The sequence below is a fragment of the Ailuropoda melanoleuca genome, chromosome 4, assembly GCF_002007445.2.
Source record: "Ailuropoda melanoleuca isolate Jingjing chromosome 4, ASM200744v2, whole genome shotgun sequence".
Lineage (NCBI taxonomy): Eukaryota > Metazoa > Chordata > Mammalia > Carnivora > Ursidae > Ailuropoda > Ailuropoda melanoleuca.
The window spans coordinates 59,491,267-59,519,262 of record NC_048221.1 but is presented as its reverse complement, the minus strand read 5'-3'; the positions used below and the strand labels follow the sequence as shown (position 1 = coordinate 59,519,262).

The window sequence follows — 27,996 nt, the reverse complement described above, 5'->3', positions numbered from 1 at the left end:
ACAAAAAGGGATCAAAGGTATCCAAATCGGCAAAGAAGAAGTCAAACTGTCTCTCTTTGCAGATGACATGATACTCTATATGGAAAACCCAAAGGAATCCACTCCCAAACTATTAGAAGTTATAGAACAATTCAGTAAGGTGGCAGGATACAAAATCAATGCCCAGAAATCAGTTGCATTTCTATACACGAATAACGAGACTGAAGAAAGAGAAATTAGGGAATCCATCCCATTTACAATAACACCAAAAACCATGCGTTACCTTGGAATTAACTTAACCAGAGACGTAAAGGACCTATATCCTAGAAACTATAGATCACTTTTGAAAGATATTGAGGAAGACATAAAAAGATGGAAAAATATTCCATGCTCATGGATCAGAAGAATTAACATAGTTAAAATGTCCATGCTACCCAGAGCAATCTACACTTCAATGCTATTCCGATCAAAATACCAATGACATTTTTCAAAGAACTGAAACAAATAGTCCTTAAATTTGTATGGAACCAGAAAAGGCCCCGAATCTCCAAGGAACTGTTGAAAAGGAAAAACAAAGCTGGGGGCATCACAATGCCGGATTTCGAGCTATACTACAAAGCTGTGATCACAAAGACAGCATGGTACTGGCACAAAAATAGACACATAGACCAATGGAACAGAATAGAGAACCCAGAAATGGACCCTCGGCTCTTTGGGCAACTAATCTTTGATAAAGTGGGAAAAAACATCCAGTGGAAAAAAGACAGTCTCTTCAATAAATGGTGCTGGGGAATGGACAGCTACATGCAAAAGAATGAAACTTGACCAGCTCTCTCACACCATACTCAAATCTCTCTTCTAAAACATGATTGGGTAGCATGAGATAGCACATTCCCTACTGGTGATTGGGAATTCAAGTGTGATGATGAATGTATAACACAGAGAAGGCAGGGTGTGGACTCCTGGCATCCAGTGATTAAGAACCATTTTCCTCAGTCATCATGCTCTCTTCTCATAGAGAATTGTCTTCAAATATATTTTGAAGACCTATATATATAGGTCTATAACCTGTCTACCACAGAATCAAACTGCATTATATATAATATCATTATCATCAACAATTACACTTAACACCAAAGATACTAAGAAATATGAGACACAGCACTCTTGAAGAGCTTGAAATCAATTAGGAATAAAGGACATGTCTTTATAAAGTAAAGAGTGGCAAACAGCAGTTTTTGTAATGGGAGACAACCCAAAGGTGAAAAGCCCCACAGACTTTGGAATCAAACAATTCATCTTCAAATATTTTATCTGGGTGACACTGAGCAAATTATTAACTCTCAAAACCTAATGTTTTGTTCATTTGTTAAGTAATACCTAAGGAAAACCCATTATTGATTGAGTCATCTATTCTAGCACCTTTGTTTGAAGAAAAATACCTTTTTTTCCCATTGAATAACCTTGGCTCCTTTTCCAAAATCAATTAACTACATGTGTATGGGTATATTCTGGACTGGGTCTATCCTGTTCCTTTCCACTGTGTGTCTATCTTTATGCCAGCACCATACCTTTGGATTACTATAGGTTTATAAGTTTTGAAATTAGATAGTATAAATTCTCCAAATTTGTTCTTCTTTTTCAAACTTGCTCTATCTATTTTAGGATGTTTGTAAATTCTATAGTCAGGCTGTAAGTTTCTACAGAAGAAAACATCTTCTGATATTTGGCTGGGGTTGCATTGAATCTATTGATCTATTTGCAGAGGACTATTGCCCTAACAAAATCAGGGTTTCTGATCTGTGAATGTGGTTTATCTCTTCAATTATTTAGGCCTTGTTTAATTTCCCTCACCAGTGTTTTATACCTTCCATCACTTAACTCTGGCACATCTTCAGTCAAATTTAACCATAAATATTTTTATTTTATGGTATTATTTTATGGTATTTTTGTATTTCAATTTTTAATTATTTGTGGCTAGTATACTGAAATATGATTGATATTTGTGTTTAACCTTGTAAACTGCCACCTAGCTTATTGGTTCTAGTAACTTTTTTGTACATTCTATTGGGTTTTCTACATGAACCATCATGTGTTCTGTGAATAAAGAAAATTTTACTTCTTCCTTTCTAGTCTGGATATCTGTTATTTCTTTTTCTTACTTTATTGCACTCCCTGGAACCTCCAGTGCAATGTCAAACAGAAATCATGAGAGCAGATATCCTTGTCTTATTCCTGATCTTAAGGGAATAGCATTCAGGTCTTACCATCAAGTATGATGCTAGGTGCAATTTTTTTGTAGATGTTCTTATTAAGTCAAGGAAGTTCCCTTCTATTCCTTATTTCCTCAGAGTCTTTATTCATAAATCAATGTTGAATTTTGTCAATGTTATTTGAGCTGGGGATTCAATCCATTCATTTTCAGCCATTTTCTGTTTATGACTATATATTTTTCTCTGAATGCTATTTTAAATGTACTTGGTTTTAATATGTAGTGTTTTCTTTAGATTTCATTTACCACATTTTTCAGAATTTCTGTAATTTTACACCAGAGATATTTAGTAGATGTTTTTACTTTCCAGATGGAAGGATTTTTATTTTATTTTATTTATTTATTAGTCAGACAGAGAGAGCACAAGCAGGGGGAACAGCAGGGAGAGGGAGAAGCAGGCCACCCATTGAGCAAGTTGCCTGATGTGGGACTCAATCCCAGGACCCTGGGATCATGACCTGAGCCAAAGGCAGATGCTTAACCAACTGAGCCACCCAGGCATCCCATTTTTTTTAAATTTTTGACTTTGTGTTTAACTTCTAGTTTTATTGCACTGTGATCAAAGATTATTATTTGTAGTATTCCACATTTTTGAAAACTACCTTCTATTTATGCCATATTATCAACTTTTATGAATTTGCCACGTGCACTTGAGAAGATATATTCTCTGTTATCTGAAAGATCTAATATATTCTTTATTTTGTTGAAATCTTTTATATCTTTTTCTTTCTGTCCACTTGTCTTATACTGGTAAATTAAATGTACAATTTTTAGTGTGGTTCTATTTCTTCTTACATCTACTGTGGTTTCTATATTATGTAAGTAGTTATTCTGTTATTTGGTACATACATATTTATGATTTTTATATTTTATTTATATAATGCAGCCTTTCGCAACATAAAGTTCCTTCTTTGTCTTACATAATGCTTTCAGGGTGGAATCCTACTTTGTCTGATAGCATCACAATCCATTCTTTTTTATAGTTTCCAATTGCATTTTTTATCTCTATCCACCCTTTTACTTTTACTCTTTCTGTGTTTTAGGTGTGTCTTCCATGCTGCATATGGTTGTATTTTCCCTTAAGAACCAATCTGAACAATTTTTTTTATTCATTTAAGTCGTCTCTATACCCAACGTAGGGGTCAAACTCACAAACCCGAGACTAAGAACCACATGCTCTTCTGACTGAGCCAGCAAGGTGCCCCTTGAACATTTTTAATAGGTGATTTAATCCCACTCACATTTACTGATATGACTGTTATGTTTGGTCACAATTATATCATATTGAAACCAAACTGCAATGAGTTTACTCCTTAGTGAGTTGCAGATAGAAATTATACCAGGTGGAGTTGTTACACAAAGGAAACTTTATTTGCAGCAAATAAGGAGATCATGGGGAATAAGTTCCAAAGCCATGACTCTCGGAACAAGGATAAATGGGTTTAGTTATTTAGGGTTAGGATGAATTTTCAGAAAGAGAATTTTGTCATGTATGTAAAGGGGGAGGCATAAGGTCACACATGCGCCTTAATGAAGCATGCCCATATATACGTTGCATATTACGTTCATGAGGCCTGTGCTTCTCCTTGAGTCCAGGTGTTAATACTATAATGAGGTAAAAGTAACTGTTGGTCACTCCATGGGTCACTGCATGGTCCATCTGCACAGATATGAGTTGGGGGTTTAGCTCACACTGACCTGGGTGGTTTGGGCCAGTTGGAGTTCATCAACAGGGCAGTTATTATTGCTTGAAGGATAGTTTTGTTTTCCATCACAGGATGCCATGCCCATTAGGTCTTTTGCCTGAGTTAAGAGATAAGCTAAAAGGAAGAGTTGCAAGAAAAATGTGGGACAAATGTTGGTGGGTACAAGCAAGTAGGCAGTAAAGGTTAGGTCCTTGAGTCTAGCTGGTGAAAATATTATCATGTGCGATAAGTAATATTTACTGTGTTCCTTTCCCTATTTGGTATTTCTTTGTTGTCTCTCTCTCTTTTTTTTTTAAATGTATGGGAGTTTTGGGTTTTTTTAAGTTTTTTAATTCCAAAATAGTCAACATATAGTGTTATATTAGTTTCAGGTATACAATATAGTGATTCAACAATTCTGTAAGTTATTCAGTACTCATCACAATAAGTGTACTCTTAATCCCCTTAATCTATTTAACCCAGCCCCTCAACCACCTCCCCTCTGGTAATCATCAGGTTGTTCTCTATAGTTGAGTCTCTTTCCCGATTTGTCACTCTTTTTTATTTTTCCTTTGTTCATTTGTTTTGTTTCTTAAGTTCCACGTTTTAGTGGGATCATATGGTATTTGTCTTTCTCCAACTGACTTATTTCACTTATATAATACTCTCTAGCTCCATCTGTGTCATTACAAATGGCAAGATTTTATTCTTTTCTGTGGCTGAGTAATATTCCATTGTGTATATGCACCACAAGTTCTTTATCCATTCATCTATTGATGGACACTTGAGCTGCTTGCATAATTTGGTTTTGTAAATAATGCTTCAGTAAATATAGGAGTGCATACATCCTTTTGAATTAGTGTTTTTGAATTCTTTGGGTAAATACTCAGTAGTGCAATTACGGGATTGTAGAGTAGTTATGTTTCTAATTTTTTGAGTAAACTCCATACTGTACAGTGGCTGTACCAGTTTGCATTCCCACCAGCAGTGCAAAAGGGTTCCTTTCTCTCCACATCCCTGCCAACTCCTGTTGTTTCTTGTGCTGTTGATTTTAGCCATTCTGACAGGTATGAGGTGATATCTCATTATGGTTTTTCCTTTTCCCTGATTATCAGTGATATTGAACATCTTTTTATGTGTCTGTTGGCCATCTGTATGTCTTCTTTGGAGAAATGTCTGTTCATGTCTTCTGCCCATTTTAATCAGATTATTTGTTTTTTGGGGGGTGTTCAGTTTCATATCTTCTTTACATATTTTGGATACTAACCTTTTATTGGATATGTCATTTGCAAATATCTTCTCCCACTCAGTAGGATGTCTTTTAGTTTTGCTGATTATTTCCTAGGCTGTGCAAAAGCTTGTTATTTTGATGGAGTCCCAATAGTTTATTTTTACTTTTGTTTCCCTTGCCTCAGGAGACATATCTAGAAAAATGTTGATATAGCTGATATCAGAGAGATTACTGCCTGTGCTCTCTTCTAGGATTTTTATAGTTTCAGGTCTCACATTTGGGTTCCTCGTCCATTTTAAATTTATTTTTGTGTGTGGTATAAGGAAGTGGTCCAGTTTCATTCTTTTGCATGTAGCTGTCTAGTTTTCCCAACACCAATTGTTGAAAAAACAGTCCTTTTCCCATTGGATATTCTTTCCTGCTTTATTGAAGATTAGCTAACCGTATAATTGTGCGTTTGTTTCTTTTTTTAATAATAATTTTTATTATATTATGTTAGTCACCATACAGTATATCTTTAGTTTTTGATGTAGTGTTCCATGATTCATTATTTGTGTATAACACCCAGTGCACCATGCAATACGTGCCCTCCTTAACACCCATCACCAGCCTGTTCCAATCTCCCATCTCCCTCCCCTCTGAAGCCCTCAGTTTGTTTCCCAGAGTCCATAGTGTCTCATGGTTTGTTCCCCCTTCTGTTTACCCCCTGCTTCATTCTTCCCTTCCTTCTCCTACTGATTTCCTGCTATTTCTTATGTTCCATAAATGCGTGAAACCGTATGATAATTGTCTTTCTCTGCTTGACTTATTTCACTTAGCATAATCTCCTCCAGTCTGTGGGTTTGATTCTGGGCTTTCCATCCTGTTCCATTGATCTATGTGTCTATTCTTGTGCCAGCACCATACTGTTTTGATCACTACAGCTTTGTAGTATACCTTAAAATCTAGAACTGTGATACCTCCAGGTTTGTTTTTCTTTTTCAAAATTGCTTTGGCTATTCGGGGTCTTTTGTGGTTCCATACAAATTTTAGGATTATTTGTTTTGTTTTTGAGGAAAATGCAGTTGGCATTTTGATAGGGCTAAATCTGTAGATTTTGGGGGACATTTTAACAATATTTGTTCTTCTAATCCATGAGCGTGGAATTTCTTTCTGGTTTTTTTTTGGGGGGGTGTTGTCTTCAATTTCTTTCACCAATGTTTTGTAGTTTTCAGAGTACAGATCTTTCACCTCCTTGGTTAAGTTTATTCCTAGATATTTTATTATTTTTGGTGCAGTTGCAAATCAGATTGCTTTCTTAATTTCTCTTTCTGTTGATTCATTTTTAGTATATAGAAACACAACAGATTTCTGTTTATTGATTTTGTATCCTGTGACCCTACTGAATTCATTTATCAGTTCAAGTTGTTTCTTGGTGGAGTCCTTAGGGTTTTCTCTATACAGTATCAAGTCATCTGCAAATAATGAAAGTTTTTACTGCTTCCTTACCAATTTGGATGCCTTCGTGTGGGACTTTTCCATCTTGTTTTTATTTTGAGTTTTTTGTTTGTTTGTTTGTTTGTTTGTTTGTTTTTAAGAAATCTTTGATTTTTTTCCCCACCAACCAGGTTGGTTGCCTGTGTATTATTAATACCTTTATAAGCACTTAATCCTCTTTTCTCTTACTTAAACTTTTACTACTTGATCTGCCAGTTTCAAAGGAATTTTTTTTATTCTCCCTGTTACATGTACAACCACCAATAATCTTATGCTAAATTTTAAGTTGCATTCTTTCTACTTTGTTGGAAACTTTAAGGTTTACATGTTCTTCCACCCATCCCCTCACCCTTTTAAATTTAGTTCTAGTATTAAATATTGTGAGATGCTCATCATGAAGCCTTGTAATAATGTTAAATTTATTTATTTGAGAGAGAGAGAGCACACACACATGCATGAGTGGAGGAGTGGGGGACAGGCAGAGGAGAGAGGGAGAAGCAGACCTCCCATTGATCAGGGAGCCTGAGTCGGGCCTCCATCCCAGGACCCCAGGATAATGACCTGAGCTAAAGGCAGACACTAAACCAACTGAACCACCCAGGTGCCCCAAATAAATAAAATCTTTTTTAAAAAATTAAATTTAATTTAAAAAAGAGGGTGTTGTGAGGAAGTGCCATATTGTGGTTAGAGTTGTTTAGAATGAATTGTTTGGCTTGCCATAAGGGCGAAATTATGTCTAATGCTGCCAGGCAGTCAGCAGCAGACCCAGTCATGGTTTTGCAATTGTTTTGTTGTAGGCAAATTTCTCCAGGCATGCAGATAGCGCTTTCAGAAAAGCAGAACTCTAGGAGGTCCTCAGGTTCTATCAACTGGAGGCATTTTTGCAACTCAGCCTATGTGTTGACAGTCACCCCAGTCATTTACTTCCTGGTGTAGAGGCAATCTAGAAGTAGGGATCCCAAGGTCAAGTGAGGTTGAGGTGCATTGTCTCCCTCATCTTTCCTTGGGGTGGTATTGCTGTTTGAAGGGCAGTCATTTCCAATTGTTTTAGGAGTTCTGGTGGTGGGGCCAGGAAAGGGTGGTTTCCCAGGTAGAGATTCATGAGGAGTAGGAGTGGGTGGCCGCTGGTGTTAGATTCCAAGTGTGTGTGTTAGAGATCTGGCTCAGGCTGGGGCTACAAGTGTGGGCTCTCCTCAGTGGGCTCCATCCGATCATCAAGGGCTGCACTTTATAATGGAGCACACAATGTTTGTGACAAAGCTTTGTGAGGACCTCATCCACAATGCATATAGATTCTGGGCATATTGACAGGCATATTGTAGGGACATTTTGTGGATGAGAGCTCCACAATCCAGAGATAGTTCCATTAAAACTATGGTAGGGTAGTTAGAGCACAATCCTACCAGCCAGATGGGTCTGATTTGGTTACACCACTGGGGCCATTCAGCCTGGAATATAACTTGAGGTAAGGTGTAAGGATGGAATGACTCTTTTAAGCATCACTTCCATCAGCATCATTTCATATAGAGGGAGATGAGCTCTGGGTCAGAATCCGCACCTGGTGACATGTTAAAAGAAGCCCTTCTAATAAGACCTGCAGCCCTTGGAGCTCAGCCATCCTTTGGTACAATTGTGTGCCGAGCTGATTTTTTTCAGCACATTTCCTGAGATATGGTTAGGCTTCAGTAATCTACCAACAGCCCTATTATCCAGGCTAGCCACAATAAAGGAGAGCATTTCCATTTGACTAGCTTGTGGGGTGTCCTTCAAGGCAAGCAATCTGGATACCAACTAAAGAAGGCATGTAGTAGCTTTGAAGCAAGAGCTCATAAACCTCTTCATCTATGGTGGGGTAGGGACCTGGCCTGTATCCACTGAGAGTGACCACTGGATTCTGGGATTCCTTTGTGGACTTCATTTCCTAATGTGATTGGCATTCACTAGCAGAACACCTCTTTTCCTCTCTCTGAGATCCACAGTTCCACTAGTTGACCCTGGAGCTATAATTTCAATCCCCTACAAAACTTTTTATGAATTTGATTTAATGAAATAGACTTCATAACAAGAATAGTGAGCAAAGCCAGTGGCTTTAGCTTTGTAGCTGGTCCTGGATCATTATCTGACCCAATGAAATTTTTATAATCAATTTGGTAAGTTTTGTCCCATTGGGCTTTTAGAAGAGGCTCATATTGCACAATCCACCCTTGATCAGGTTGCCAGCATGTGGAAAGTGAGTGCTGTCACTCCCCTGTGGCCTGGTGTAAGATGGGCCCACACTGCTAGTGGCATGGCATCTCTGGAGGAATAGTTATATGGGGGCTGTGCCTGGTATTCTGGGAAGTCGCTCATTCAAGGCTTTAGAACAAGAGTGTAATTTGGATAAGCAGTCTGCAATGTTATTATAATGTGCTTCTGGTATTTGTTGGCAGGTGTGTACAGTCATGAGTGACCATAATTGGCATATCCCTTTCCAATTGGCCAACCCTCTCCAAATGGAGGCATATAGAGAGGCTTTTCCTGAATCATGAAATTATCCTTTTGCCATTACCCAGACCAGACTGCAAACGCACTGGCTAACAGCCCAGGAGTCAGTAAAATATATCCCCTTGGCAGTCTCACTTTTGTAGCCTGTTGTAGAGCCAGGCACACTGCCACCAACTCTGCCATTTGGGCCAATCCAGGAGAGCCTTCCTTGACTAGGGATGTCCCGTTAGCAGGATAACTTGTTGCGGCCTGCCAGTGGGCTGCATTGTGTAGAGTGATGGCACTGTCATACGTGAAGAACACTGACTCCCTTTCCATATCAGAAAGTCAGTCCCGGGGAGCTTCTCAAACTGCTAGAGAGGACAGTGGGAGTGCCACCAGTGCGCTTCCAGTATCAGTGGGCAAGAAGCTGAGTTTGGGGGAGCCACATCCTCCTGTAATCTGGAAAGTCCCTTAACATCAGATTGAGCCCTTTTTTGAAGGTACCATTTTCATTTTAACAGTGAGGCCTCAGGGGCCATACTAAGCCTCTGCTGGGTCGAATCCCTGACCCAATGCAAGATGGGGACTTGTTGCAAAACAGTGTGGGCTGTGAAAGTCTCTGTCTTTAAAAGGGCCCAATGGGCTGCCAAAATTTGACACTCAGATGGTAGGCTGCCAATGGGAGCAGATCTTTGGTCCAGACCCCTTGGGCAGCCAAATAAAGCTGTGCTTAGTCCAGAAACTCCACGAGTCCTAATCTGATGTCTCCACTGATTCAATTCAGAAGTCTGAGCCCAAAGGACAGGGCCTGCTGTATACTTGCTGTGCCAGCTACAAGGCAGTTTGGTGAGGTTCTCACAAATGGAAAGAAGCTGGTTTGCATCTAACAGCACAAATAGGCTTTAGTAAAATGGTAACTTTAGAATGTGTTGATGAGGAGTTGATGTTTTATAGTGAGAGGAATTTCACACTCCTCAGCTGCCATCTGATGCCAAAAAACTTGAAGGAAGCTGCCGGTCCTTGGATTGGATACAGGGTAATGGCCCATCCTCTCTGCTATAAATGTGTTACTAGGAGTAAGTCTTCTGGATGGCAGCCTCAAAAGGCCCCGGAGGGAGAATGTCACTTATATAATACCAAAGATGGCAGCAGGTTGGTTTGAGTGAATTTAAATCTTGTCTGCATAGATTATATGCAATGGCAGGGGTGCTTAAATAACCCATGGGCAGCGAACTAAAGGTTCGAGGTGCACTGAAACTGAAAGCAATTTGAAGTTGTGAGTCTTCCATTATTGGGACCAAGTGAAACATATTAGCTAACTCTAAGATAGTAAAGTAAGGACCCTAAGTTTTTTGGATGTCATCTACCATCTCTATAATATTGGGAATGGGAGCCTTAATAGCAGAAATGTGTGCATTTAAGTTTCGATAGTCAATTGTTAATCTCCATTCATTGGTGGCCAGTTTTCACACTGGCCAGATTAGGCTATCAGAGTGTGATGTGTTGGGCCTAATGACCCCAGTGTCAAGCATATCTCTAATGACAGACCAAAGGCCCTGTGTACCTTGCTTGAGTCAATACTGTGGTGTATTTAGTGTTTTTCCTGGAAGAGGCAATTGGGGGGGGCAAATGGGAACCAAATGGAAGGCTCCAATTTGGCAGGTCCTATGAGAAATCCAGAATTTTTCTTTATTCCACCAGGCATGTCATGAGGCAAGGGCATCCATATCTATAATAGGAAAAAAAGAGAGCCAGGAAGGCCACCACCACTGGAGACTGTTTTGGAAATAGGGTGCCAATAGGCATATCCAACTTTATTTGTACTCCCTTTGTGGTTTTACTGCTCTGACTATAGGCTATAGGAGGTTTTTTGGGGAATTTAAAAGGATTACCTGGAATTACTATGACTTGGGCTCTGATGTTTAACAGAGCCAAGAATGTGTGGTTACTGGCTTTGTCCCTGTAGACTACCAGGGTCATGAATAGGCAATTGTCCCCAGGAGATGACAAGCTCCTGCAGCTGTTCAGTTCTAGGATAATGCTCTGGCGGTTTGTCTGGCCTACAGGTCAGTGACGTTGTTTGGGGCAGAAAGAGCTTTGGCACCCCCTGCAAGCATCTGGGCCATTGAGATTGGGCTCTGTTTCAAGATAATCACTAGTTTTTGAGAGAAGCTTGTGCCAGAACTGTCCAGATATAAGATCACTGGGGACCCCCAGCTGGCAGTACTGCTAAGATAAAGCCCTGTGTTATTTAGGACCATCTTGGATGTTGCTGCCTGTTGGGACCGGAATGGGGGCTACAGGAACAGGTGGTGGGAAAGGTGTTGGCACCCACAGGCTGCCCTTGAGGTTGTGGGCATGTCTTTTGGGGGGTATGTCTTATGGGCTGTAAAATTTCAGAATTTGGGGGATCATCTCCCTCATGAGGAGCTGCCATGTCTATTCCCAGCATGGCCTCCTGAATATTATGGGAGGTCCTCATAAAACGAAGCTTGTCTCTGTCATTCAGTGGAGGGAGGGGGTGCTCCCTGGAAGAAGAATTCTCCAGATTCAGGGTCAATTGGGGCTTTCTCGTGATTGAAGATGAAAGCCAGGTCATCTGAATGAGTTGCTATATCCAAAGAAGTGATAGACCCACTGGACCATATCAATCATATGGGGAAGGAGTTGGGCCTCATCCAACATCTTCCACTGGCTTTGAGCCTTTGCAGTAATAACTGTGATAGAAAGGCAGGCTCCATGCCAAGTCATAAAAACCCAAGTAGGTAGAAGACAGGATTTTCCCTCTATATCTTTAGGGCTTGTGGTTTTGGGTTTGGATTCTCCCTTGTGATTAGAAATCCCAACTATGACACTGAGATCATCCATGGCTGCAGCTTTTGCTTTAACTCTGGTTGAATTAGTCCTGGGATTGTCCCTCATGGGTTGGAGGTTGGGTCACCTGTAGTCTCCAGAATTTGACCTTCAGGCTTTGGGGGTCTTTTATTTAGTTAGTTAGTTACTTAGTTACTTAATTATTTTGGTATTTGCAAAGTTTTTTTTAGTTTTCTTTGATTATTTTTTTATTATTATGTTCAATTAGCCAGCATATACTACACCATTAGTTTTTGATGTTGTGTTCAACGATTCATTAGTTGCATATAACACCCAGTGCTCATTGGGGGTCTTTTAAAAGGTTAAGCATTTGGGGATTCTTGTAAATACTGGCTAATTGACTCATATTGAAGGGTTGAGTAGTAGCTCAGAGCCAGTATTAAACACTCTCAACAGCCAGTCATTTTCCTCCCTCCTGCTCTAGAGTCTTTTAAAATATTACTGAGGGCTTCAGAGAGGAGGGGGTGGGGGAATGGGATAGGCTGGTGATGGGTAGTAAGGAGGGCACGTATTGCATGGTGCACTGGGTGTTACATGCAACTAATGAATCATGGAACTTTACATCAAAAACCAGGGATGTACTGTATGGTGACTAACATAATATAATTTAAAAAATATTATTATAAAAAAATTTAAAAAATAAAATATTTTTAACCTTAAGACGTGTAAATTTCAAATTTTGGTTTCTAATTCTCTACTACCGCCCCCACCCAGATTTGACCCTGTGAATTGTCACTGTGGCAGACATTCCCAGTGGCCAATGCTAGCTGCTTCCTGCTACAGGGTGTCCCAATCCACCTCATTGGGTTTGGGGTCATCTTCCACTAGCCTAATGGTGGCAGGATCTTTCAGGCTGGCCTCTAGGCCCCAAGAGTATAGAACCAGTGCCTTGGCATGTTGGTATACCTCGACACTGATCAATGCCCACGCCATGTTTATGAGTGCTTTACATTTAGTGGGGAGCTTACTGATTTCCTTGGACATTTTAGTTGGTGCAGGCAGCAGGTGTTCAGGTCATTTGTATTAGGCCATTAGATTTTGTGCCACTACACACCAGGAGTGGAACCCATGATACCCCATTGGGTCAGGGGACAAGGTGCCACCGCAGCAAGATATGCAGTGACAGAGGGACCACAGGCCCCAGCCACTCTTGCCTTTTCAAGGGCCCATTACTTCTCCAGTGAGGGCATCCGTATCATCCAGGTTAGAACTCAAGAGTCCTAGTGCCTCCCACAAGTAAAGCCAATCAGGTCAGGAGAGTCTGCCTCTCCTCCTAGGAGCAATGCAACTTTATCTAGTCCCACACTTGGGCAATGTTTGCAACTTATATGTTCCCCACTGTTAACTCACGGCAATAGGACCTTGCCAAAATCTTAGCCAGTTGTCCCTAACAGTCAGCACCTGGGTCTGTGCTAAGAGCTGAGAATCAGACCCAAAATCTCACACCCATTGCAGGTACATCCTGGGGATTAATAAATGGAAAACACATCTATAGATCCTCAAACCAGCTCCAATTAGCAAAATTCTTGAGGTTTGAGAGAACTCTCGTTGCTTTTTGTGGAGCTTGAACTTTTGGGATGGGAACTTGGGGCATCCCTCTGAATAGACAGCATGCAGTAGCACAAAGTAGTACAACCAATTCCAGTAGGCAATGGACTGCTCCCCAATGGATTACCCACCTGAGAAAGCCAGTCAATAAGCTATTTACATATAGCTGTCCAATATCCCAGCACCATTTATTGAAGAGACTGTCTTTTTCCCGCTGGATGTTTTTTCCTGCTTTATCAAAGATTAGTTGCCCAAAGAGCCGAGGATCCATTTCTGGGTTCTCTATTCTGTTTCCATTGGTCTATGGGTCTGTTTTTGTGCCAGTACTATGCTGTCTTTGTGATCACAGCTTTGTAGTATAGCTTGAAACCCGGCAACGTGATGCCCCCAGCTTTGTTTTTCCTTTTCAAAAATTCCTTGGCGATTCGAGGCCTTTTCTGGTCCCACACAAATATAAGGGTAGTTTATTCCTTTGTTCTTTGAAAAATGTCATTGGTATTTTGATCGGGATGGCATTGAAAGTGTAGATTGCTCTGGGTAGCATAGACATTTTAACTATGTTAATTCTTCTGATCCATGAGCGTGGAATATTTTTTCATCTTTTTGTGTCTTCTTCGATGTCTTTCAAGAGTGATTTGTAGTTTCTAGATCCTTTACGTCTCTGGTTCAGTTAATTCGGAGATAACATATGCTTTTTGGTGCTATTGCAAATGGGATGGATTCCCTAATTTCTCTTTCTTCAGTCTCATTGTTCGTGTATAGAAATGCAACTGATTTCTGAGCATTGATTTTGTATCCCGCCACATTACTGAATTGCTCTATAACTTCTAGTACTTTGGGGGTGGATTCTTTTGGGTTTTCCATATAGAGTATCATGTCATCTGCAAAGAGAGACAGTTTTACTTCTTCTTTGCTGATTTGAATACCTTTTATCCCTTTTTCCTGTCTGATTGCTGTTGCAAGGACATCTAGTATTATGTTGAATAATAATGGTGAGAGTGGGCATCCTTGTCGTGTTCCTGATCTTAAGGGAAAGGCTTCCAGCTTTTCCCCATTGAGAATGATATTTGCTGTAGGCTTTTCATAGATGGTTTTTATGAAATTGAGGAATGTAGCCTCTATCCCTATACTCTGAAGGGTTTTAATCAGGAAAGGATACTGTATTTTGTCAAATGCTTTTTCTGCATCAGTTGGGAGGATCATATGGTTCTTGACTCTTTTTGTTGATATGATCTATCATACTGACCGAATGCAAGTGTTGAGCCACCCTTGCATCCCAGGGATGAATCCCACTTGGTCATGTTGGATAATCCTTCTAATGTACTGTTGGATCCTACTAGCTAGGATCTTGTTGAGGATTTTGGCATCCATGTTCATCAGAGATATTGGTCTGTAATTCTCCCTTTTGATGGGGTCTTTGCCTGGTTTGGGGATCAAGGTACTACTGGCCTCATAGAATGAGTTTGGTAGTTTTCTTCTGTTTCTATTTTTTGAAACAGCTTCAGGAGAATAGGTATTATTTCTTCCTTGAGTGTTTGGTAGAATTCCCAGGGAATCCATCAGGCCCTGGACTCATTTTTGGGGAGGTTTTTGATCACTGCTTCAACCTCTTCATAATTAACTGGTCTGTTTAAATAATCAATTTCTTAAGAATGAAACTTGACCATTATCTCACATCATACACAAAGATAAACTCCAAATGAATGAAAGACCTCGATGTGAGGCAGGAATCCGTCAAAATCATAGAGGACAACATAGGCTGCAACCTCTTTCACATCAGCCACAGCAACTTTTTTCATGACATATCTCCAAAGGCAAGAGAAACAAAAGAAAAATGAACTTGTGGGACTTCATCAAGATAAAAAGCTTCTGCACAGCCAAGGAAACACTCAAAAAAACTAAGAGGCAGCCCACGGAATGGGAGAAGATATTTGCAAATGACACTACAGATAAAATACTAGTATCCAAGATCTACAAAGAGCTTCTCAAACTCAATACACAGTAAACAAATAATCAAATCAAAAAATGGGCAGAAGATATGAACAGACACTTTTCCAATGAAGACGTACAAATGGCTAACAGGCACATGAAAAAATCTTCAAAATCATTAGCCATCAGGGAAATTCAAATCAAAACCACATTGAGATACCACCTTATGCCAGTTAGAATGGCAAAAATTGACAAGGCAAGAAACAACAAATGCTGGAGGGGATGTGGAGAAAGGGGATCTCTCTTACACTGTTGGTGGAAATGCAAGTTGGTACAGCCACTTTGGAAAACAGTGTGGAGGTCCCTTAAAAATTTAAAAATTGAGCTACCCTGTGATCCAGCAATTGCACTACTGGGTATTTACCCCAAAGATACAGACGTAGTGAAAAGAAGGGCCATATGCACCCCAATGTTCATAGCATTGTCCACAATAGCCAAATTGTGGAAGGCGTCGAGATGCCCTTCAACAGATGACTGGATTAAGAAGATGTGGTCCATATATACAATGGAATATTACTCAGCCATCAGAAAGAATGATTACCCAACTTTTGTAGCAACACGGATGGGACTGGAGGAGATTATGCTAAGTGAAATAAGTCAAGCAGAGAAAGACAATTATCATATGGTTTCACTCATTTACGGACCATAAGAAATAGTAAGATCAGTAGGAGAAGGAAGGAAAGAATGAAGGGGGGTAAACAGAAGGGGGAATGAACCATGAGAGACTGTGGACTCTGGGAAACAAACTGAGGGCTTCAGAGGGGAGGGGCATGGGGGATTGGGATAGGCTGATGATGGGTATTAGGGAGGGCACGTGTTGCATGGTGTACTGGGTGTTATACGCAAATAATGAATCATGGAACATTACATCAAAAACTAAGGATATACAGTATGGTGACTAACATAACATAATAAAAAATTATTATTAAAAAGGTAAGCTATTTGCAGCTAACATGCATTCCTCATTATCAAAGGCAAACTGATTCAATCCATCCTGCTTGTGAAGCCAATTGTGACTTTGTGGGCTGGTGAACCTCAGTTTAAGAAAAAAAACCACAGGGAATTGAAATAGAGAGGTTTACTACTCCCAGGTCTTATTGGAAGTACAGGGCATGACTCAAGGGGCCAAACAGGAAGGTCGAGACAGGGTGCAGGCAGAGAGACAGGACCTGGGGCACATGCCCTTACTAGGGTCTACAGGTGGAAATTTTGGGGGTTTCTTGACTAAGTCTGAATTGGTCAATTCAAACCAAAAGGAGCAGTGTTTTGGTAAGTTCTGCAGGGGTCTTATCTAAGGGAGGGCTCAAGGGGAAGGCCTTGGGAGGTGGGGGAGACTGTTGATCCCAGGGCCACTGGGGAATCTCTGCAGGCTGTTGGGCAGCTGGTGCATGACCTGCAGGAGGGGCAGGGTCAGTTCAAGGACCCTGCAGGACACTTGGTCACACAGAATGGATGACAAGGCAGCAATATTATGGACTAGTTAAGATAAAATCTCAACAGAGGCAAATTCAAGTCTTCTTTTCCAGAAAGTTTGTTCAGATTGCAGATTTAAATATTAGTTCTATTTCATGTTTTCATTTTCTTCTCAAGAACTGCAGTTTATGCCCACATTAGAGCCACTGCACCTGTCTTCCAGCTCAGACACCTTCTCTCTGACCCTTTTTACTTCATTTCCTCACTGCCCATTGCTTGGTTATCTCTTGCTTTTCTTCAACTCCTTTTATTAAATTTTCTTTCAAACCTATCCTTCACTGTCAATCTTATGAATTAATCTTCACTTCTTAAGCTATTGTGTCTTCTATTTCTCTCCTGAGTTCCATCAAATCTTTTTCTTTTGTCCGGTCCCTCTTTTATGTGTGTGTGGAGGGGGGTTTATTTTGGCTCTTAATATTTGTATTTCTGAGTTACTTGTTTGTATTCCCAAATGTTTGTTTTGACTATTTAATTAAGTTTGTAGTGTCATGTTACAATTTTGTTTAGGTTTGTAGTTACGTTTGGGGCTACACTTTTCATCAGGTTAAAGGCCTTGATTTGCCTTTTCTGGTTTTTCTAGCAGTTTTGTATTCATGAGACCTGCTTTTTTCTGTTTGTATTCATTTCATTGCCATAGTTCCTAGTTTGAAATCACCCTTTTCTGTCCAGTCTGTCCTCCACTGTGCAGTTTTGTTTACAGGTGGTATTGGTGGTTGGGGGGTAGGAGGAATTAGCAGGCTATTTCTTTTCTTTCTGCAGGAATATTAATTTTCTTCCTCTTACTTCCTTCTTTCCCATCACTGCTGGGTTTCTAGGGGGTGCCTTCCCTTCTCTATATATTTGATTCTCCACCTGAAGCTGTGCTTCTCCAACCAAGGTTGTTACTCTGCCTCACTTGCAAGCCCCACCTCTGAGTTTGATGATGTGTGTGGCCAAATCCCAGTCTGTATTTGGTTGTGAGTTTTTTTTAAGATTTTATTTATTTATTTATTTGAGCAAGAGAGAGCGAGCACAAGCAGGGGGAGGCAGAGGGGCAAAGGGAGAGAGAGAAGCAGACACCCCACAGAGCAGGGAGCTTGACGTGGGGCTCAATCCCAGGACCCTGGGATCATGAGCTAAGCTGAAAGCAGACGCTTAACTGCCTGAGCTATCCACATGCCCCGGTACTTGGTATTTTAACACTCAGCTTTGGACGTTCTATGTCCAAGAAGGATTTTATCTGTGATTTATCCAGTTGTTCCTTGTCTGCTGCTTTCCACAAAATCTCTTTGTCCTTCCCCTCTATGGCTTTCCTTACCACAGACTAACTGATTTCCAGTCCTTGCTGTCACATTTACTAACTTGGAGAAATTACTTGACCACTGTAAGGCTCAATTTTTCATCTGAAAATACACCTCAGCACAGAGCACAGTCCTGGTATGTGACTGGTGGCTGTTGCAGTTCTTGGCCTGGAAAGTAAAGGTTAAAAGAAGTCTGAAGCTATTTATGTGGGACTGCTAACCTTGCAGAGCTGGCCAATAACCCACCTCCCTTAAGAAGGATGCCAGCTCTTCTCCAGCTGCCTTAATCTACTCCCCATTGCAATAATAGAAAACCCCAAAGGACAAAATATCCAAGTGCTCATTGGGGTCATAGTTGCACCAACCTCATACCTCCCAAAGCATCTTCATCTTCCCACACAAGTATAACCAATACCCAGCAAATAAGTAGAGGACTGTTGCCTCAGTGGTTTCCAGTATTTTATTAGTGCTTTCCTCTATCTGAATGGATAGTAAATGTGTCAGTGTCATCAGGAGGGAAGTATTTAGACATATAAAACCATAATTTCAGGCAGAGCCAGCTATTTGTAAACCTCATATCAGATATTTGACAAAACTATAATATTGAATTCGTGGAGCTGATGAGAAGTGTTCAGCTAAATGTGTGCCCTTCTTTCCCAGGTCTGGATCTAGCCAACAAAATGCCTTCTCCTAGAACTATGAAGACTCACCTGCCTGTTCAGTTGCTGCCACCTTCCTTCTGGAAAGAAAATTCAAAGGTAAGAAAAACCAACTTTTCAAACCCAGTTTTGGTCAGTGTGGACAGACAATGTCTCCATCTAAGTAGAAACAATCAAAGATATTGAAAGACAAATATCCAATGGAGCTATAGGGCAGATGGTGGCATTACTCCCACATTCCCATATACTCCATCATGGATCCAGCCTTCCTTCAAAACATTATTTGTGGGTACATACCAGGAAGTTTTCAGACTAAATCATTCTGGTTGGTTGCCAATTAAGCCATAGCCAAAAACAGTCATGGAACAAACCACATCTTTTCTGAAAAAGGCTATTGGTTCAGATCATCTAAGAAGCAAAAGCCAAGGCCAAGGAAGACATAAAAGGGATTTGTTTAGGGAAAACTGTGTAAAGAAAGGTAGAGAAAGACAAAGGAGGATGATACTATATTAGCCACCCTTAGAGGATATCTCATGGAGCAAGCTCCCAGGAACTGTTACACCTCTATGTCCTCCATTTTCAAAATTTTTCATTTACTTTGACACTTCCAAATTCAGGTTCAATATGTAATGTACATCATATATACGAGTATTTCTTTTTGATATCTGCTTCATCGGTGAGTCTTAAAGTCAATGACTTATGGAATATAAGTCAAATAAATTTATAATTTATAAATTTGCCATGAAAACTGTACCCATCCAGCAGAATCAAATGCTTGGATCAGCTAGACCAGCATGTCTTATCTCTGTGAGCAAGCTGCTTTAGAAACCCACACTGAACCCTTACCAAGGAAACTATAAGGGTCAAGTCTGTTAGCCAAAACACTCTCAGCTCCATGCAGTATTCAGATACACAGTGCAAGTGATTGTTTTTTACTCTCTTTTTTCTGGGCTTTTCTGAGTCACCAGCTCTTCATCTTGCCCATCTCCAAACAAGGTACGATACAACTGAATAGGATTCCATAGATCAAAATGCTATCCCATTCTTGAACTGCTTCCCTGAGATTACATCCAGGTCACCTTGATTTGTGAAAACTTCCTGCTTTATACACACAGATAGGTAACTTCACTTATATGTGACTATTGCTCAAGAAGCAATATTATTTCCAAATGATATTGTAGACTCAATGTCAGAAGACACAATAACATCTTGTCAATCATCATATTAGTACCTTCTTTTTGTAAAATCAGGCCTTCTAAAAATGTAAAAATCTCAATGATAGCGCCTCCCTTTATCTCCTCAGAATTGTGGATTATTTGAGTAGGAAGTGACCTTAGAGAGCTTAGCCCAAGATTTTCATTTTATGGTGCAGTGGTGAGCTAAATAACCATCCCCTAAAGATATTCGTGTCCTAATCAGCAGAAACTGAATGCTACCCTATACGGTAAAATGGGCTCTGCAGATGTAATTAAGTTGGGGATCTTGAGATGGAAGATTATCCTGGATTATCTAGATGGACCCTAAATATCATCACAAGGTTCCTTATAAGAGGGAAGCAAGAAGATCAGAGGAAGAAGTAGGAGATGTGACAAGTGAAGCCAGGGATTGGATCAAGAGCCAAGGAATACAGGTGGCTTCCAGATACTAGCAACAACAAGGGAAGGGATTCTCCCTTAACATCACCAAAGGGACCACCCCTGCCAACAGCTTGACCTGAGCCTAGTGAAATCTAGCCTCCAGAACCATAAGAGAATAAATTTCTTACTGTTTTAAGCCACTTCATCTGTGGGAATTTGTTATAGCAGCCATAGGGGACTCACACAGATGGATCAGCAGAAAACGTATTGGACATTAAGTCACACCCAGTCATCTGACTCCCACCACAAGCACACTGAATATGCTCCTGTCTAGCCCAGACTGTCCCTTCACAATTAGGCTTAAAAAAAGCAATAATTAACACAAACATTAAGCAATACATTTACAGGGGCACCTGGGAGGCTCAGTCAGTTACGCATCTGCCTTCAGGTCAGGTCATGATCTCAGGTCCTGGGATCAAGCCCCACATCTCCTCCCTGCTTAGTGGGGAGTCTGCTTCTCCCTCTGCCTCTTCCTCCCCCTGCTTCTGCTCTCTCTCTCTCTCTCAAATAAATAAAACCAAAAAAAAAAAAGAAAGAAATACATTTACATTATGACAAGATGGTGCAGTTGTGTCAGTTTTTGGTTCCCTATATGCTCTCATAAATATCAGAGAAAAATCGAGCAGTAGGAAAAGGGGCAGAGAAACAGGCCTGATCCATGTTCCTATAAGGCAGCAATCTATGGAAAGGCAGTAGGGAAAACAAGGGCCTGGGACAATTGCCTGAGAGTAAATGTCACTGGGTAAATCGTTCTGTTGGACACAGAAATTCTGTTAAGCGAGACATGGGAAAATGCTTGAGAAACCATTAATGTGCTCCTCCTCCCTGGCTTTGCTGAGAATGCACGCAGCAGCACAGGGGGGCATGGAACCACAGGACAAGAAGACAAGAGGTCAGCTCTCCCCAGCCACACCACAACCCTGCTTTTCCAATGAGAAGAATCATCATAAGCAGTTCCAAAGGGAGACTTAGCACTGCTCTCAAAGGTCCTACAATCTTATCACAAGAAAAGTAAAAGTGATCATTCATCTGTAAGGCTGCAGTTCATCATGTACAGAAGACACTAGACTAGACAGCTGACTGCTTTAGCTACTTCCTGTGCAAGAACCTAGTTAGAGTCCTTGCTTAGTGCAAGCCAAGGAGGACCTACCTTTCACACAATGAAAAATACCACAGTGGCCTCGTTAGCCTTCAGAAATATCATAGTTAGGGCGACTGTAGTATTTATCCTGCAAAACGGGATACTTTTGAGAGGGGGGGCATGCTCCTAATCATTATCTAAGACCACAGACATACATTGGAATTCTGTCTGGGCAGACTGGAAGATGTGGTCACCATGCTCACAGAAAATGCATGCATGTTCAGTTACACAAATAGGATAGTCTAAGATTCTTCTAATAACACGGTCCTCTGCACTGAGAAGTAACATTTCTCTGTTTTGTTTGCTGTCTGTCTCAATTCCCTTGCTGGTTGATTTCAGATTATCTATGTGGCTAGAAATCCAAAGGACCTTCTGGTGTCCTACTACCATTTCTCAAGAATGACTAGAATGATGCCTGACCCTGGTACATGGGAAGAGTATATTGAGGCATTCAAAGCTGGAAAAGGTGAATAAAAGGAAATTATGTGTTCATGTTTCCTCATTCGTTCTTCACATTTCCTTGTTCACTACTAACATCAGAAAAGAATGGTTTTCATTGAATGATTGTGGTCATCAAGGTCATGGGAAGATGTGGATGGCACATTGAAACTGGATCATTTGGGGAGAATTTAGTTAAGAGACTATTAATGAATCATCGAAATTTACATCAAAAAAAATTTGTATAACAAAAAAAAAGAGACTATTTAGAAAGCTACAGGCAGAGTTTAAAGAAACCAACAGGTGATAGTGCAGTGTTTTGGGGTGAACACCAGCAGGGAGACATTGCCACCTAATGAAAGGACAAGGCCCCTTAACAGGAAATGAGACCTCCAGTAGGGGAAAGAGTCCACCACAGTGCGCCAACAGGAAGGACATCAGGGAAATAAACACACCCTTCTCACTCTCATCCTGCCTCCAAAAGCCTCTCAGTGCCTTTTGCTGGCAAATCCCAGGTGGAAGCCTGAGTGCAAAAGAGCCCATTGACACAGGCCATAGAGGTCAAACTTGCAGGGTGGAGGAGGGTGCAGAATGGATTTGTCAGGGCCAACAAAAGACACCCAGGGCACCTCCCTTCCTCCCAGTCACCATTACAGAGAGTAAAGGTGCCCAAATACCTGGTAATTATAGATTTTTCAGAATTAAAATCAGCCCAGTAGGAGACAGTATTTATTGCATAACACTAATCTAGGCACCATGCAGTGATGTTGGGGAAAGAAAAATTATGATTCCTGGTCACTACACAGTATCTTATATGGTAGTAAATTCAAGAGCAGAAATATAAACCATGGAATCCAAAATACTTTTTATCATCTCCTTAAAAATTAAAAAGTCCCTGTCTTCTGCAAATAAGAATTCTGGCCAGGGTCTTTTTCTTCTTTGTCTTTGTCCCTTTTATTTGAGACATCTATGCTCATTTTGTAAGTTTCAAGTTGATATTGATGCCCCCCCTCCCCTGTTCATTCCAGTGCTGTGGGGTTCCTGGTATGACCATGTGAAGGGATGGTGGGATGTGAAAGACCAGCACCGTATTCTCTACCTCTTCTATGAGGACATGAAGGAGGTGAGAGGCAGTACAATCCCCATCAGACCCACCATGTTCTCCAGTGCAGCAAACCACATTTGGGACCCTGGAATTTGGGCTTGCCCACAGAAGAGCCTTTGGTGCAAGTCCTTTCTCTCCATGACACTCTTTTCAACTCAGTTTTATCCTCAAAAGTTCTAACTACTTTTCTGCTCTTCTCAATTTTCTTTGCTTCAGTTCACAATTTCCAGAAGATCCTTCCCTCTCAGGAAATACCACATGTCTTTATAGTTGAATTAATCCTGACACTCATGAACCATGTGTCTTCACCTACAATATGGGTGTTATCTCATTTTGTATCTCACAAAATTATTATAAGGATTTATGAGGTCACATTTGTAAAGTGCCTAGTTGTGTTCAGTGAATGCTCAGGGACAGTTTCCTTCTCCCTGTTCCACACCCCAGACCCACATCACAAAATTTAATCCATATAAACATTAGCAGAATTGGTCCCACATACTGTGACAGAGGACAGATTTCTCCTTCTCAAGTCACTGTGTATGAGAAGCATGACAAATTCACTCTCATGACCCCGGGGATTAGTATCCTAGAATTACAAACTGCTTATTATGCCAATGCTGAGAAATCCAATAAAAAACTATAGCTCCCTGGGGCACCTGGGTGGCTCAGTCAGTTGAGTGTCCAACTCTTGGTTTCAGCTCAGGTCATGATCTCATGAGTCATGGGAACGAGGCCTGTGTCCAGCTCTGCACTCAGAGGGTCTCTGCTTGAGGTTTCTCCCCCTCTGACCTTCCCCTTGCCCTCTCTCTCTCTCTCAAGTGAATAAATAAATCTTTAAAAAAAAAAAAAGCTATAGCTCCTTCTCCACAACTCTTTGATCAGAAATAACCATGGGGTGCCTGGGTGGCACAGCGGTTAAGCGTCTGCCTTCGGCTCAGGGTGTGATCCCGGCATTATGGGATCGAGCCCCACATCAGGAGATCCCTTGTATTCATCCCCTTACTGACTTTCTATTAAACTCACAGGCTCTTTTGCCATTTTTTATAGTTCAAATAACTAGAGTATGTCATACTGTGCTTCACCTGCAAAATTTTTCCTCCTCTATACAACCTCTCCTGATCTCTACCAGGAGACATAATTGTTCCTTTCAACAAATCTCATGACACTCTCTGTGCGCGAGCAGCATGTTTTCTGGGTGAGGTTTTACAGTTAGTTATGTCTACATTTATCCCCTTTTTGCAGGGTGAGCCTCCTGAGGGCAAGAACAGCTCTCATCTCTGTGTCATGACAGCACCTGAAATGGTACAGTGCCTTCACATAGTCATCACCTAAGGGATACTTGCTGAATATATTTGAACTGACCGCTTAACTCATTCCTCCCAAATACCGTTTGTCCAAACAGAATGTCATCCCTAATAGAAAGCCCAAATTTATTTGCTTTGCATAACTGTTCTACATGTAGGACCCGAAGCGGGAAATTCAGAAGATATTGAAGTTCCTAGAGAAAGAAATGCCAGAAGAAGTCCTGAATAAAATCATCTATCACACCTCCTTCGATGTAATGAAGCAAAACCCAATGGCCAACTACAGCACTTTGCCTACTGTCCTCATGGACCAATCTATCTCCCCTTTTATAAGGAAAGGTATGTAAGATTTATATTCTCAAATGCCAGATTGGACTCTGTAGTACCCACGATCCACTTAGATTTTCCAGTAATGTTTCATACCCCATTATTCAATCCTGTCAATGACACTACTGCATAATTTTTCAGAGGTAAACTTGCTCTTTCCCCCCTCCCCATTCTTGTGCTGGCTCCAAAGATGCGTGCTCCCTCCTCTCTGTACTCCTGTGGCAACCTCTGAGACTTTGCCTTGTTTCAGGAATGCCTGGGGATTGGAAGAACTATTTCACTGTGGCCCAGAATGAAGAATTTGACAAGGACTACCAGAAGAAGATGGCAGGGAGCACCCTGACCTTCCGCACAGAGATCTGACGGCAACAGAGTAATCTACCAGTCAGGACCTCCTTCCTAGATTTTAGACGTTTGAGCCTCATAATCAAGGATACTTAAAACTACCACACCTGTCCTCTAATCCTGACCTTTCCTACACTAGCCATAGATTCTATGCCACTATGATATACTTCATCCAAATACAATCAAATCCTGAGTAGAAGTTTGATGAAATCAAATCCTGGGTAGAATTTTAAAATTAAATTACATGATCATTCACATAGACACCTATCTCTTGTGTAACACTAATCTAGGCACCATGCAGTGATGTAGGGGAAAGAAAGATTACAATCTCTGGCTACTACACAGTATCTTACACGGTAGTAAATTCAAGAGCAGAAATATAAACCAAGGAATCCAGAATACTTTTTATCATCTTAAATATTAAAAAGTCCTTGTCTTCTGCAAATAAGAATTCTGGCCAGGGTCTTTGTTTTTTTTGTTTTTTGTCTTTGTCCCTTTTATTTGAGACATCCATGCTAATTTTGTAAGTTTCAAGTTGATACTGATGCCCCCCCCCCTTGTTCCCTCCAGTGCTGTGGGGTTTCTGGTATGACCACGTGAAGGGATGGTGGGATGCGAAAGACACATGATATAACCCTATCACTAGCTCACAAGAGTTTGGCTTTCCAGATGCAGAATTCATGAAGAAGGAATAAATAAGAGTAGAAATTCAGCATAAGAGAAAGGGAATGAAGAGCAGAGGAAAAGTGAACACTATGGAGAATGTGTAAGGGGAACCAGGGTTTAACCTTGACTGTTAAGAGTGAGACACACAGGATGGCCTAGCTCGCGGAAGTATTAGGTTATGAGTCACAGATGGTGCTAGTGAGCTGTGCCTGATTCAGGCGATCTCAAGCTGGATCTGGTCTCAAGACCACAGAGAAAGGCCAGAGCGGGAAACAGTTCACTTCTGAGGCCAACAGAAGGCTGGAAGGCAGAAAACAATTTATAATTTAGATGGGCTTCTTAGAAAGGGGGAAAAAATCCTTAAATTAGTCTCCCCTCTCCCAAATAAAATAAAATACCAGCACCACATGCACTTTAAGAAAATCTTAACTGCACATCTCTGGAAGGATCACACTTCATGCTTCTTAAAAAGAAGCTCTTAGCAAAATCGTCAGAATTGCCAAATTTATTCAGCTACACATGTAATCATATTCTGCTTCTTTTTTTTTATTAAAACCTGTCTCAAGAAAACATCTAGCTTCATTTACACAAGTAGTGAGAAGAGCAGTGTATTATTTTAAAAGAATGTCAGGAAGGTGCAGCTTGTGGGAGTGGTGCTTTCCAGTGCTACTAAATCATAAGATAGAGGAAAATAGCAACCCCACCCAGGAACAAAAGAAGCCCTGCTTGCGTTCTACTTTCTAAGGTAAGCATGAAAATCATTAAGAAGAATGACAAATAAGCTAATACAGGATTTGTGCAGAGTGCTGAGCTGCTCTGAGGAAAGACAGGATAAAATAAACCACATGGATACATTTAAAATAATTTTTATTCTAATCATATGTTACACATTTACACACACACTCCTCTATATATTACAGGCATGCAAGATCACATTGTAAATGCTCATGGTTAAGGGACTTTGAAGCCATGCATTTGGAAGGAGAGAAATACACAGCTGTGGGAAATGGGACTGACCTTGGGATCCTGAAACTTCAGAATGAGAAATCGGAGAAGGTCACACCATCCAATGACCTCACTTGGAATGAGACTAAGAATCCACAGGCCGGTGGGTGTCCACATTGCTGGTGGACTTGGGTCCCCACCCCTGCCAGCCGCCTTTCCCCAGCACACTCCTGGAGCCCTGCCCACGGCCCACACCTCCTGCTGGGCTGCAGCCGGCGCTGACCCTGTTCCTCTGGACACTCAGATTGGTGTCATCACATTCCAGGAATCCTGTCCGATTATTTAACAAATCTCAAAACCTTCCTAACTGGCATGTTTAGAAAAAGAAAAATAACAAGACTTGGTGGAAATATGCTTTAGAAAGGCAGTTCTTCCCTGGGAGGGCCCTGGATCAGAGTGTCATTGTCATGGAAAAGTCTGTATGCAAGAGGTAGCCCTGGGCAGAAACTGACCCTGCCCAAAGCTGAGTGTAGCCTGCCAGGCCCACCCTCCCTTCAGAGCCACCTGTTGTCCCAGGCTCCTGGGCCCTTCTTTTGCTCTTAGGTATTCTACGGGTTCCCCTGTCCATTGCCTGCCCTCGGGGGACAGGATCTCATTCCCTATCCTGCATCTACATATCTTCTGTCCCTTCCCCATCTCATTCATAATAAACCTGTGCAGGGTTTGCTGGTAATGGAACTTCAAAACATCTGTGGCAAATTTAGTCCATATAAGCTAGAATATTCTGTATTCAAATATGTGAAATGCTGATGAAAGATGATGGAGAAAGGACTCTTAAAAATTCTTAAACTTTTCTGGTATCTACTTTTTTTTTTTTTTTTTTTTTTTTTTTGTTTGGGGNTTGGAGGAATTCAAGTTTATGCTGGTAAAATTTGATGACCAGCTTTCTTCTGAGAGGCTTACTTTAACTCAGAAAAGCACCCATCCTCTCAATGTCAGTGCCTTCCCCTTCCTCATCCTTCTAGGTTGTGGGTCTAAGATCAAGGGGGGGGTTAGTAATCTATGGCCCCTGAGCCAAATTCATATTCATTTGGTATGCCCAGGAGCTAAGAGGGTTTTCCTATTTTAAAAGGGTTGCAAAAACAACATCAACAAA

The 27,996-nt window shown here is 40.9% G+C and overlaps 1 protein-coding gene across 2 annotated transcripts in view; it reads left to right on the top strand.

Moving 5' to 3' along the window:
• Positions 1-25,674, top strand: part of LOC100466952 (sulfotransferase 1C1) — a 49,396-nt gene extending 23,722 nt beyond the window's left edge. Inside the window, exons 4-9 of one of the 2 annotated variants that reach the window (XM_034658913.1) lie at positions 18,934-19,031; positions 22,050-22,176; positions 23,177-23,271; positions 24,496-24,555; positions 24,716-24,896; positions 25,135-25,674. In XM_034658913.1, coding sequence (XP_034514804.1) covers positions 18,934-19,031; positions 22,050-22,176; positions 23,177-23,271; positions 24,496-24,555; positions 24,716-24,896; positions 25,135-25,247 — 674 coding nt within the window. In that variant the 3' untranslated portion in view covers positions 25,248-25,674. The remainder of the gene's footprint in view (positions 1-18,933; positions 19,032-22,049; positions 22,177-23,176; positions 23,272-24,495; positions 24,556-24,715; positions 24,897-25,134) is intronic. The other variant, XM_002930285.4, reaches the window with a different exon arrangement.
• Positions 25,675-27,996: the final 2,322 nt, after the last annotated feature.